The sequence below is a fragment of the Oncorhynchus mykiss genome, chromosome 26 (assembly GCF_057628025.1).
Source record: "Oncorhynchus mykiss isolate SJ-2025 chromosome 26, ASM5762802v1, whole genome shotgun sequence".
NCBI classification, from domain to species: domain Eukaryota; kingdom Metazoa; phylum Chordata; class Actinopteri; order Salmoniformes; family Salmonidae; genus Oncorhynchus; species Oncorhynchus mykiss.
The window spans coordinates 22,699,113-22,712,376 of record NC_143047.1 but is presented as its reverse complement, the minus strand read 5'-3'; the positions used below and the strand labels follow the sequence as shown (position 1 = coordinate 22,712,376).

The following is a 13,264-nucleotide window of genomic DNA, read 5'->3' as shown; positions in this document are numbered from 1 at the left end:
CAATAGTATGTAAGTATAAACACGATGGGACCATCATATATCTTTATGTACATATTCTTTATCCCCTTACACTTGTGTCTATAAGGTAGTAGTTTTGGAATTGTTAGCTAGATTACTTGTTGGTTATTACTGCATTGTCGGAACTAGAAGCACAAGCATTTCGCTACACTCGCATTAACATCTGCTAACCATGTGTATGTGACAAATAAAATTTGATTTGATTTTTGCAGCCGTCATACCGCTCAGAGATGAACGTACTTTGGTGTGAAAGTGCAACTCAATCCCAGAACAACAGCAAAAGACCTTGTGAAGATGCTGAAGGAAACAGGTACAAATGTATCTATATCCACAGTAAAACGAGTCCTATATCGACATAAGCTGAAAGGCCTCTCAGCAAGGAAGAAGCCACTGCTCCAAAGCCGCCATAAAAAAAGCCAGACTACGGTTTGCAACTGCACATGGGGACAAAGATCGTAATTTTTGGAGAAATGTCCTCTAGTCTGACAAAGGCCCACAGAGAGAGACAGAGGAAATCAAAGAGAAAAGAGAGAGGGAAGGGAAAGATGCAGAGATAAAGATAAACTTTAATCAGATTATAACTTTTTTGAAGATAAACTTTTCATAGTGGCAACATTATCTACATTAAGCGCACACAAGCACATACACACATACATACACACATACAAACACACACACACACACACACACACATTGTACACCTACATAGAGACATACAAACACACACATACATACACACATACTGTACATGCACATTCAGGCATACACACATACATGCACACACAAACACACATGCACACATTCACACACATATACACACAGACACATATACACACACACACAAACACACATACACACACATACAGGCATACACTTAATGGGTTAAAATAACAACATAGTCATTAAACAGCAACTAGAAGAACACATATGTCATACATATGGAGGTATATGTTTCTATAGACAGGCAACACACAGTCAGTCCTGTCATTAGATGAGCTGCTTCCTTCAGGAGTGGATACCATTGCGACCACTTCATAACCAACCCTGTGACAGTGTTGTGACCGCGGCGTCACCAGCGAGGAAAACACAACACGAGTGTCTGGACCGGAGGCGACCGCCTCGCGTGCCGGTGTAACCACATTCAGAGGCCACATGTGCATTCTCAGAATGATGTCATTTATGGTGAGGAAGGATTACCACCTCCTCCCTCTCTCTTTTCCTCTCGCTCTCATCACTCTTCATGTTGCACCTCTCCTCTCTCCTTTTCATCTCTCTCTCCATGTTGCGCCTCTCCTCTCTCCTTTTCATCTCTCGCTTCATGTTGCACCTCTCCTCTCTCCTTTTCATCTCTCCATGTTGTGCCTCTCCTCTCTCCCCATCCTCTCTCCTTTTCATCTCTCTCTCCATGTTGAACCTCTACACTCTGTCCCCAGCATCTCTCCTTTTCATCTCTCTCCATGTTTCACCTCTCCTCTCTCCCAGCCTCTCTCCTTTTCATCTCTCTCCATGTTGCACCTCTCCTCTCTCCCCATCCTCTTCATCTGTCTCTCCATGTTGCACCTCTCCTCTCTCCTTTTCATCTGTCTCTCCATGTTTCACCTCTCCTCTCTCCCAGCCTCTCTCCTTTTCATCTCTCTCCATGTTGCACCTCTCCTCTCTCCCCATCCTCTCCTTTTCATCTGTCTCTCCATGTTGCACCTCTCCTCTCTCCTTTTCATCTCTATCCCCATTCTTTTATTTTTCTTCCTTTCCCCATCCCTGCAGCGTATGTTACTCAATCCATCTCTTCTCTTCTTTCCCCTGCTGCCCTCTCCTTTCCTTTTCCAATTATCTCCCCTTTCCCTCTCTTTCCCTTTCCAATTAACAGCTGACCACCTCCCACCCGTTCATACCCATGGGATCTTGGTGAACTTTCATCTCTATATGGAGGTGTATCTAACTGGAGGAGATTGAGCTTCCATCTGGCCAAATGAGATCCACCCCTGATATGAGTTTTCAAAATCAGAACCTGCATGCTACTCCTCTTTCACAATTTTGCTCTCTTCTTCTGTGCCCTCCATCCCTATTGCCTTGCTATTTTATTGCCTCTCACCATTTTCTCTTTATCTTCCTCCCTCTCAGTCCCCTCCCCCCTCCCCCCTTCCACTCTTAGCGGAAAAAGGCCATCAAACTGTGTGCCATCAGACATTATGTGTCTCCATCCATATCACTGAGTGGATTCATTCCTAGTAAACAGAAGAAACAGACTTTAAGCAAAAATAAAAACAAATCATGACTGAATTATGAAATTGAACCATTTTCCTCTGTTTTTTTACTGCCCTTGCAACAGTCCCCTGGCTCCTAAAAATAAGCACAGCATTTGCTGTAGGCTACCATTAACTAGAGACTAGAGGGAGGCTGAGGCAGGGTAAGGCAGTCTAACATATGTGTGGTTGCACTCCCCTGTGTAAAAGCCTATACATGATAATTACAAACACAAACCCGTTGGATCGTAAATAATTTTATTACGCAAGTCTGTTGAGTCACTGCTGTGAGCTGGCGGGGAATGAGTCAATTTGCTTCTCTGAAAAATAATAGATGTGATTGTGTTTGTTCGCTTTCATATGCAAACATCAGTAGGCCTACACGTTAGGAAATGCTATGAGGAACATGTTCAGTGTGTTGTCTTTTCTATATGCAAAATGTATGTGTTGTAGTTCTATGCTTTGGACAGGAAATGTTAGACCTAGACCTACAGTCAGGTCCATAATTATTGGCACCTTTGACAAAGATGAGCAAAAAAGATTTGTATGAAATAAATTATACAAATACTGAGCTATATTGCATGTAATTATGTATTATTTTATACTACAAGAACTGCTCAGAGAAGTCATATAAGTCATATTAAACAAAAACGGGTCAGAATTATTGGCACCCCTGTTTTCAGTACTCCGCATCCTACCCTTGTGAGGATAACGCCACTGAGCCTTTTTCAAAAATGTTTTCTGAAATTGGAGAACACATTGGGAGGGATCTTCGACCCTTCCCTCATTCAGAATCTTTCCAGATCTTTGGATCTTTTCAAACCATAGGTTTTCAATGGGGTTTAAGTCCGGAGACTGAGATGGCCATTACAAAATGTGGATTTTGCGGTCAATTAATAATTGATTTGTGGATTTTGATGTGTGCTGATGTGCCTGGCTAAAGAGGTCTACTTTCATGTCATCTGACCAGTGCTATGGTCAGATGACATGAAAGTAGACCTCTTTGGCCATGCACAACAGTTGTGGGTTTGCCGTTGGAAAAACAGAAGCATATGCAGAACAGTACCTCATACCTATGGTAAAATATGGTGGTGGATCTTTGTTATGGGGCTATTTTGCTTCCACTGGTCCTGGGGTACTTGTTAAGGTCAACGGAAGCAATATCTTTACCAAGTACCAGGACATTTTAGCCAAAATCCTGGTTGCCTCTGCTAGGAGGCTGACACTTGGCCGGAAGTGAATCTTCCAGCAAGACAATAACCCCAAGCACACTTTAAAATCCACAAAGAAATTGTTAATTTTCTACAAAATCAACATTTTGCAATGGCCATTGCAGTCTCCGGACTTTAACCGAACTGAAAACCTGTGGTTTGAATTGAAGAGGGCAGTCCATATGTGCATACGAAGGATATCAAGGTTCTGGAAAGATTCTATATGGAGTAATGGTGGTCTAAGATCCTTCCCAAAGTGTTCTCCAATCTTTTTTTCTTTTTTTATTTTTAATACTAAATGTCATTATCCTTGCAAAAGGGGAGGGTGCTGTAGTATTGAAAACTGGGGTGCAAATAATTTTGACCCGTTTACCTCTTTCTCTAAGCAATTGTATTAGTATAAAATAATATAATTTCCCAATTTTAGCATATTATACAGCTCAGCATGTGTATAATTTATGTGATAGTCTTTTATGCTCATCTTTATGATCTTTATCAAGGGTGCCAATAATTATGGACCTGCCTGTAGGCTACATATAGGATCAAAGGCGAGATAAATGTACATATTGCTTTGAATTGCCTTCAAATATCTCTGAACACAGCACTTTTAGTCGAGGAAAATGTGCATTATATGACCACAGCCTATGTACAAACTATAAGCTGAATCATTACTTGTTTCCTTGTTGAGATAAATGAAGGCATTTTCCCAGTCAGTGTCAAACCTTCCCATCCCAAACAAGAAGGAACAGGAGCTGAGACAAGCATGCTGATAAAAAAATGAAACGTCATTTTCAGCACAGTAAATGCCTGACTGCTATGCTTATCCCCTCGATGCTGCCTTTTATCTGCAGTTTTATAGTCTATTCTGTGGTTGTGTTGTAGGAGGACGAGCTGTGACCGCAGTGGAGGCTTTCATGACACCTGCTGGTGTTTTGCCCAGCTATCCCTGGCCTTCCCCGCTCCGCTTGCGTCTTCTCCTCGTAGAGCACCGTGTCTGACCGCATCCATTGGACGGATCTGCAGGCTTCTATATATTCACATCTTCCTCCTACGTATTCCTTTGAAGACTGAAATAAACTGCGGGAGATCTTTGAAACAATGTTGCAGAAGATGAAGTAGAATATGTCTCACAGGTTAGATAAAGTTTCAATGAAAACGTGTGATTGCACCAACACTTCCCGTTTATCGATTTGTAGCGTACTTGTTTCTTGTTACACATCTGAGAAAACAACTTCCACACCTGTTTCAAAAGGCTTTTCAATCAATCAATGATGTAATCAAATCAAATCATGATAGATAATAAAGTGCTGAGATAAAGTATAGGTCTACAGCATCACTAGCACACCCTGTCCAAGCAAGGCTATTTTTCTCATATTTCCAATGGCTCTGAAGCACGGGAACTAGAGAGGGAAAGGCAGAGGTACAAAGAAATGGGGAAACAAGAGACAGAATATACAGAATTTGAATAGAATGAGGGGGGCAGAGGAGAGTGAGTGTCAAAGTAAGTGTGTGTGTGTGGAGGAGGCTGAGGGGGTGAGTGAGATCATTTTAATTTCAAAGAAAATCATTTTAAAGCTGGATTACAGTATGCCTACCATAGGAACTATTGACCTATATGGAAGATGAAAGTTCACTGAGGCCCCATGGGTATTGTGGGTGATACTGAGGAGAACGCATGACAGGGCATCATTACTCATATTGTTGCTATAACAAAGACAGTCCACATATATCATTTCTGTTTTTTTCATTATTGTTTTTCAAGGTCTGTTGTGGTCAGTTATACAGTTGAAGTCGGAAGTTTACATACACCTTAGCCAAATACATTTGAACTCAGTTTTTCACAATTCCTGAAATGTAAAAAAAAACAGCTGTAACATGGACTGCCCCCAACTTGTGAGCATTGTTGATTCATCATTCAAGACAGATTAAAATAAAAGTTTATTGATTATTGTGACCATTCTCCTTCTGTCAGTGACCATTCTCTGTCAGTGGCAACAGCTGGACAGTGGCTAAAAGAAGCCAATATGAGGTTAAGAATGAAGTCCCTGGAAGCTTGGTCCACATTCCATATTTCTTTAACTTAATTCCCTCTAAAGGGCTTATTGGCCCTGTCTCTCTTTCAAACAGACACACACACACACACACAATAGACTGTGCAGAAGGGGGGGGGGGGGGGCATAAAGGAAACCGTTTAGCATGCATTATTAATTACTATTTGAGAAAGTGTCTGTGCGGTCAGCTAAGGGGCTTGGGGGCGGGGGGATCCGCGGCTGAGCAAACACACAGGCAGGTTCCAGCTAGAGCGTCAAATGCGTCCCTCCATCACTGCAGCCATTGGTAGAAATGTCTGTTTCCAGTCTGTTGGCTTGGGTCGTTGGGCTCATAGCCTGCGTCAATGCCTTGGAGACAGCAGCGCTACGCGCTACACTGCTCCACTATTTCCCCTGACCCTGTGTAGGCTCTCACGCTCAGTTAAGCAAACACTAGACCCTCTCATCATCAGACGCTCTTCAACAAATCAGTGTGCGATTCTGCAAGAGCGAGTGCACATCGTAAACTATTATTTCTCTACACTCTATATCTCTCCAGGATGGATTTACTTTTAGCGGTGACAGCTACCTCGTATCCCGAGTGAGGGGAGTCTTATCAATTGACAACTTTCGTCAATTCCTGGAGTTTTGAGTGGGGAAGCAAGCGTTTTTTCCTCTCTTGATCCTCACTCGTATTTCACCACCGCATCAGCTGGAGCGATAGCTGCCGCTTCACGATGGCAGGAGCGGGAATATTTCTGTGCATTCTGCTATTACATTTTTTTATCTCCACTGCGCTGTGCAACGCCGGATTCATCTTCACGGAGGAGCCCTCTGAGAGAGCTGGGAAGTCAGACGGGTATTGTAGTAAGATATTACGGGCCCAGGGCACTCGGAATGAAGGCTACAACGAGTTTCGGCTCCGAGTCGAGGGGGACCCAGAAAATTATCAGCCTGGGAGCACTTACAGAGGTACTGTATTCCGTCCTATTGCGCGCACGTTGTCTGACACCCAATAGGGTATTTTTTTGCCTTTACACTATTTATCTTTTGTGTTCAACTCATGTGAAGACGCAGTGTTGAGGTCATTTATAAGGAAGTGATATAAGCCTAGAAGTCAGAGCTGTGTTATGACAAGTCAAACTCTCTTGTGGAAAGAGTTGGTCACAGACCAGAATGTTTATCGCTGAAATATTTGGAACTTGTAATGCTCTAACTTCATTTTTGGTGACTGCAAACTCATTGGTCATTATAGTTAACATTTTGATTCATTAGTCTAAATAAAGTCCCATTTTGGCTCAATCACTCATCACATCACAGTTTTATTCGAACACATTATCTCAGGGAAGCTAGTGTATATCAATACAGTAATGATAATGACACGAGTAATGGCAGCAATTTCCAGTTGTTTCAGCAAGTGAAGAGCTAATTTCCCTTCTGATTGATATAGCCTATAAAGATCTCATTCCTATGAGGTACGAATCCAGAAGGGTTAGCACTTTAGGATTTTGCAAACCTTTATTAAACCTATCAATATGTTCCCCATCAGTTTGTTTTCTTCACTGACTGTGTGTTTGTGATCCCCAGTGACTCTGTATGCATCCAGTCCCGCTTACTTCAGAGGTTTCACCCTCATCGCTCTGAGGGAGGGCAGGGAAGGAGACAAAGAAGAGGACTATGCTGGCAATTTCCAGGTAAGACAACAATTCAACTTGTTGTCATATGTCATTGAAATGATACAAAATGAAAATGTAGATATTACAACATGTATATTTTTTAATTGTAAATTACCTTCAGTTATTCAGGTGAAAGTAATGTTATTTCAAGATGCAGTCAGTCATCAGAAGCTAGCAGATTCATTACTTAATGTACCAACAACAGCTGCAAATTCCAATAAAACTACATCACGTTTTGAAGTTCACCTTCCTTGCTTTGTCTATCATGAATCTAGCAAATAAGTTTTGTAGGTCAGATTGCAGTATTTATTTGATTTCATAGCACAAACGTTTGTTAGAACATTTCTCACACATGCTTTAGCCAGGTATAGAGCAGGCCTGCCCAGGCAAGTGCAGGGGATTGCCTAGTAAGATGTGCCTCAGAGGGAGACAACGTCTTCATAGCGCGGCAAATACCCTTATTTGTGAATCTGTTCGGCCTGAACAGCTAGCCAACAGCTAAAATGTCTTTGAAAAATAAGATTTCAGCTCATAGAGAGAAGTATCTAACTAAATAACTACATTATGGCGTTCACTAATCATAAACTGTTTACATATAATAGAAATATGGGTACATTTGTGGACAAAATTCCTACTTACTCAACCTTTAACTTGTTATGCCTGAGATTACCGGGGGCAATATAACAGCAACCAGTGATAGTACAGGGTGCCATATTCAAAAGAACAGAAATCTCATAATTAAAATTCCTCAAACATACATGTATCTTATATCGTTTTCAAGGTAGTCTTGTTGTTAATCCCACCACAGTGTCCGATTTCAAATAGGATTTACGGGGAAAGCACCACAAACGATTATGTTAGCTCACCAACAACTCACTAAAATACACAGCCAATTTTACCAGTCAAAGAGAGAGAGAGAAAAAGCACATATATAGATAAAATGAATCACTAACCTTTGATAATCTTCATCAGATGACACTCATAGGACTTCATGTTACACAATACATGCATGTTTTGTTTGATAAAGTTCATATTTATATCAGAAAATCTGAGTTTACATTGGAGCATTACATTCACTAGTTCCAAAAACATCCAGTGATTTTGCATAGCCACATCATTCAACAGAAATACTCATCATAAATGTAGATGATAATACAAGTTATACACATGTAATTATAGATATACCTCTCCTTAATACAACCGCTGTGTCAGATTTCAAAAAAACTTTACGGAAAAAGAAACCCATGCAATAATCTGAGACGACGCTCAGAACAAAAGTGAAATTAGCCGCCATGTTGGAGTCAACAGAAACCAGAAAATACATGATAAATGTTTCCTTACCTTTGATGAACTTCATCAGAATGCAGACCTAGGAATCCCAGGTCCACAATAAATGCTTGATTTGTTCAATAATGTCCGTTATTTATGTCCAATTAGCTACTTTGGTTAGCGTGTTTGGTAAACAATTTCAAAGTCACAAAGCGCGTCCACTATAACGTGACGAAATGTCCAAAAGTTCCGTAACAGTCAGTAGAAACATGTCAAACGATGTATTGAATCAATCTTCAGAATGTTGTTAACGTACATCTTGAATAACGTTCCAACCGGAGAATTACATTGACTTCAAATGAGCGATGGAACCGAGCTGCCTCTCACGTGAACGTGCGTGGTCACCTCATGGCAGTGGTTACTCATTCCTGTCTCCTTCGGCCCCCCTTCACATTAGTCATCAGACAAAGTTCTATTGACTGTTGACATCTAGTGGAAGCCGTAGGATGTGAAAACTCATCCATATCTCGCTGTAATTTCAATGGGAGCTTGTTTGAAAATCTACCAGCCTCAGAAAAAATCCAAACAGGAAGTGGAACTTCTCAGGTTTTTGCCTGCCATATGAGTTCTGTTATACTCAAAGACATAATTCAAACAGTTTTATACACTTCAGAGTGTTTTCTATCCAATACTAATAATAATATGCATATATTAGTAACTATGACTGAAGAGCAGGCAGTTTACTCTGGGCACCTCTTCATCCAAGCTACTCAATACTGCCCCTGCAGCCATAAAAAGTTAATACGTTTATCCACAGTGTAAGTCAAAGACATTATGATTATACTGTATTTCAAGTTTGCATGATACAGGAACAAAAGAAGGCTGCACTCAAAGTTCACAAAGGTAGTGTAGGTTTTTATACCCTATTCGTATTATGGAGTCAGTCAGTCAGCCAGTCAGTCGCTAGGTGCACAGCAGTCCCAGCGAATAGGGAGTGTATTGATGCAGTCATGTGATATACAGGTGCAAGGATATCCTCTCTCCCAGAGCAGAGCAGAGCCAACACACTTAACCACACCTGGTAGAACACTTACATCAACACCATATGCTGCTTGTGCTGGCTCTCACCCTCTCCGCTCTGTGTGTGAGAGAGAACTCCCAACATAATCTGTCCCCTCTCAGACCCCTCATGCCAGAGTCGTTCTGTTTCACGCATCATCTTGGAGGAAGCGCAATTACTTTCACCTCGTTTCCTCTAATTCCTCTATTTATGGCCCCCTCTGTATTCCTTGTGTGTGTGTGTGTGTGTGTGTGTGTGTGTGTGTGTGTGTGTGTGTGAAAATGGGAAAAGGAGCCTTGTGCCAGTCAGGGAGAGCCCAGGTGTGTGAAATTGGCAATGCATGCATGTACGGTGCGCACACACACACACACACACACAAATCTAGCCAGGTTTAGAGCAAAGATCGTTCCCAGCCTACACAGACGGCTCCACCTGGACTGGAAAAGGGAGGGAGCGAGAGAGGGGGAAGGAGGGATGGGGGAAGTGTTTTCACACTTAGATGTCAGGGGATATTGTAGGACATGTCCCCAGCTCTGATGAGGCCCTCCGGGTTCTAGCGTGGTGAGACATGGGCTGGGGGAGACAGAGGTTTCAGGCCAAGAACACACAGCAGGTGAATTGGCCAATAATATGTTGTTTATAGGTTTTATAACCAGATTGCTGGGCCAGAGGACTGATACTCCTCCTTTACAAACACTATTTTAAACAAACAATGTTATGAAGCCATTTGTTAAACTAGTCACGCACAATCTGACTGAAATCTTTGAGTGATTTGAATAAATCAATGAAAACTGAGCTCCTATAATGCTTCGGGAAAGAAAATCTTCCAACAAGGTGGAACTTCTACAAATATATTATATTTATGACCTTATTATAAATCATTTTTGCACCTTGTAACAACGATAAATGTAATAACACTTGTAAGTGTAATAACTCTGCTTTTAGACTCTCCAATCCAAGTTCTCTGCTGCCAATGACTGGAACGAACTGCATAAATCACTGAAGTTGGAGACTTATATCTCCCTCACTAAGTTTAAGCATCAGCTGTCAGAGCAGCTTACCGATCGCTTTAACTGTACACACCCCATCTGTAAATAGCCCATCCAATCAACTACCTCATCCCTATATTTGTTTCTGTCTTTCTGCTCTATTGCACACCAGTATTTATACTTGCACATCCTCATCTGCACATCTATCACTCCAGTGTTAATTGCTAAATTGTAATTACTTCGCCACTATGGCCTATTTATTACCTTACCTCCTTACTTCATTTGCACTCACTGTATACAGATTTTTCTGTTGTGTTATTGACTGAATGCGTGTTTATTCCATGTGTAACTCTGTGTTGTTGTTTTTGTCACACTGCTTTGCTTTATCTTGGCCAGGTCGCAGTTGTAAATGAGAACTTGTTTTCAACTGGCCTACCTAGTTAAATAAAAGCAATTATTATTATTTTTTTTAAATGAACGTTCTATTTGTAATAACTTTTAAAAATTTGGTAATACCCCCGGTACAGTTTATAACTTGCCGATAAACATAATTTTCCCGCTAAATGGAGTAAGTTATTACATTAACCGGTGGTTATTACGTTAACTGGTGGTTTCATGAATAATGTAATAACTTCATCCAATCATGTAATAACATACCAAAATATATATATTTTTGATGTAATACTTCAGTAAATGTGATGCACATACAGTAGCACCACGCACTGCCAATTACAACACTAACAAACTCTTGCACATCATACAGGAATAGTCATACATAGAGACACCCACAAGCACACATTGAAATGTACACACACACACACACACACACACACACACACACACACACACACACACACACACAGAAATAAAAAAAATACCTGAATGAATCTGTAGGCCCTGGTATTAAACATGTCATCTGCAATATTTCCCCGCAAACAATAATTAATCATTAGGAGGTCACAAAAGTCACCTGAAGTCGCCAGGATGTTGTGTCATGGTCCCTGGAGTTTTTTTTTCTAGATTCCAGTTGGTCCTGGGGATGTTCTTGGAACATTGTGTCATGGTCGCCTCAAGATTTTTTCTAGTTCGCAATTTGACCCGAGGACGATTTTATTTTGGGACATTGTGTCATAGTCTCCTGGAGGTTTTGTCTAGTTTTCGGTTTGTCCCGAGGACGATTTTAGGACATTGTATCATGGTCTCCTGGAGGTTTTGTCTAGTTTCCGGTTTGTCTCGAGGACGATTTTGGGACGTTGTATCATGGTCTCCTGCAGGTTTTTGTCTAGTTCCCGGTATGTTCTGCCAAATTCAAAACAACAAAAATTTCATAATTAAAATTCCTCAAGCATACAAGTATTTTACACCATTTTAAAGATAAAATTCTTGTTAATCCAGTCACAGTCTTCAAAAAGGATTTACAGCGAAGCACCACAAACGATTATGTTAGGTCACCACCAAGCCACAGAATAAACACAGCCATTTTTCCAGCCAAAGAGAGGAGTCACAAAAAGCAGAAATAGAGATACATTTAATCACTCACCTTTGATGATCTTCATCAGATGACACTCATAGGACTTCATGTTACGCAATACATGTATGTTTTGTTTGAGTTTACATTGGCGCGTTACGTTCAGTAGTTCTAAAACATGCGGTGATTGTGCAGAGAGCCACATCAATTTACAGAAATACTCATAATAAACATTGATAAAGATACGACTATTATACATGGAACTTTAGATAAACTTCTCCTTAATGCAACCGCTGTGTCAGATTTTTTTTTAAACTTTACGGAGAAAGCAAACCATGCAATAATCTGAGTACAGCCTTTAGACAGCAAAGCAGCCATAAAGATACCTGCCATATTGGGTAGTCAACATTACTCAGAAATAGCATTTTAAATATTTACTTACCTTTGATGATCTTCATCAGAATGCACTCCCAGGAATCCCAGTTCCACCATAAATGTTTGATTTGTTCGATAATGTCCATCAGTTATGGCCAAATATCTTCTTTTGTTAGGGCGTTTGGTAAACAAATCCAAAAGCAGGTTCAGGTCGCGCCGAACGTCGGACGAAATTTTCAAAAAGTTCCGTTACAGCCAATAGAAACATGCCAAACTAAGTATGGAATCAATCTTTAGGATGTTTTTAACATAAAACTTAATTAATGTTCCAATCGGACAATTCCTTTGTCTGTACAAATGAAGTGAAACGTGAGCGCGCCAGACTGAGGCACTCACTCAAAGATCCGTTATGAGCCCCTCCTTTAGAGTATAATCCTCAAAACAGGTTCTAAATACTGTTGACATCTAGTTGAAGCCTTGGGAAGTGAAACATAACTAATATCACCCTGTATCTTCAATGAAAAACTACAAACCTCAGATTTCCCACTTCCTGATGGATTTTTTCTCAGGTTTTCGCCTGCCATATGATTTCTGTTATACTCACAGGCATCATTCAAACAGTTTTAGAAACTTCAGTGTTTTCTATCCAATACTACTAATACTATGCATATATTAGCATCTGGGACAGAGTAGCGGGCAGTTTACTCTGGGCACCTTATTCATCCAAGCTACTCAATACTGCCCCCCTGTCACCAAGAAGTTAAATCAAATCAAAATCCAATCAAATGTATTTATATAGCCCTTCTTACATCAGCTGATATATAAAAGTGCTGTACAGAAAAAACCCCAAACAGCAAGCAATGCAGGTGTAGAAGCACGGTGGCCAGGAAAAACTCCCTAGAAAGGCCAAAACCTAGGAAGAAAC

General features: G+C 40.8%; 1 protein-coding gene and 1 long non-coding RNA gene across 3 annotated transcripts in view; both read left to right on the top strand.

The window, feature by feature from the left end:
- The window catches only part of LOC149971426 (uncharacterized), a 42,794-nt gene extending 37,368 nt beyond the window's left edge, over positions 1-5,426 (top strand). Inside the window, exon 2 of the long non-coding RNA XR_016492287.1 lies at positions 4,355-5,426. This is a non-coding gene — a long non-coding RNA (uncharacterized LOC149971426). The remainder of the gene's footprint in view (positions 1-4,354) is intronic.
- A 296-nt stretch (positions 5,427-5,722) lies between these two features.
- LOC110506631 (spondin-1) overlaps positions 5,723-13,264 on the top strand; it is a 141,373-nt gene continuing 133,831 nt past the window's right edge. Inside the window, exons 1-2 of one of the 2 annotated variants that reach the window (XM_036963482.2) lie at positions 5,723-6,474; positions 7,090-7,196. In XM_036963482.2, coding sequence (XP_036819377.1) covers positions 6,240-6,474; positions 7,090-7,196 — 342 coding nt within the window. In that variant the 5' untranslated portion in view covers positions 5,723-6,239. The remainder of the gene's footprint in view (positions 6,475-7,089; positions 7,197-13,264) is intronic. The other variant, XM_036963481.2, reaches the window with a different exon arrangement.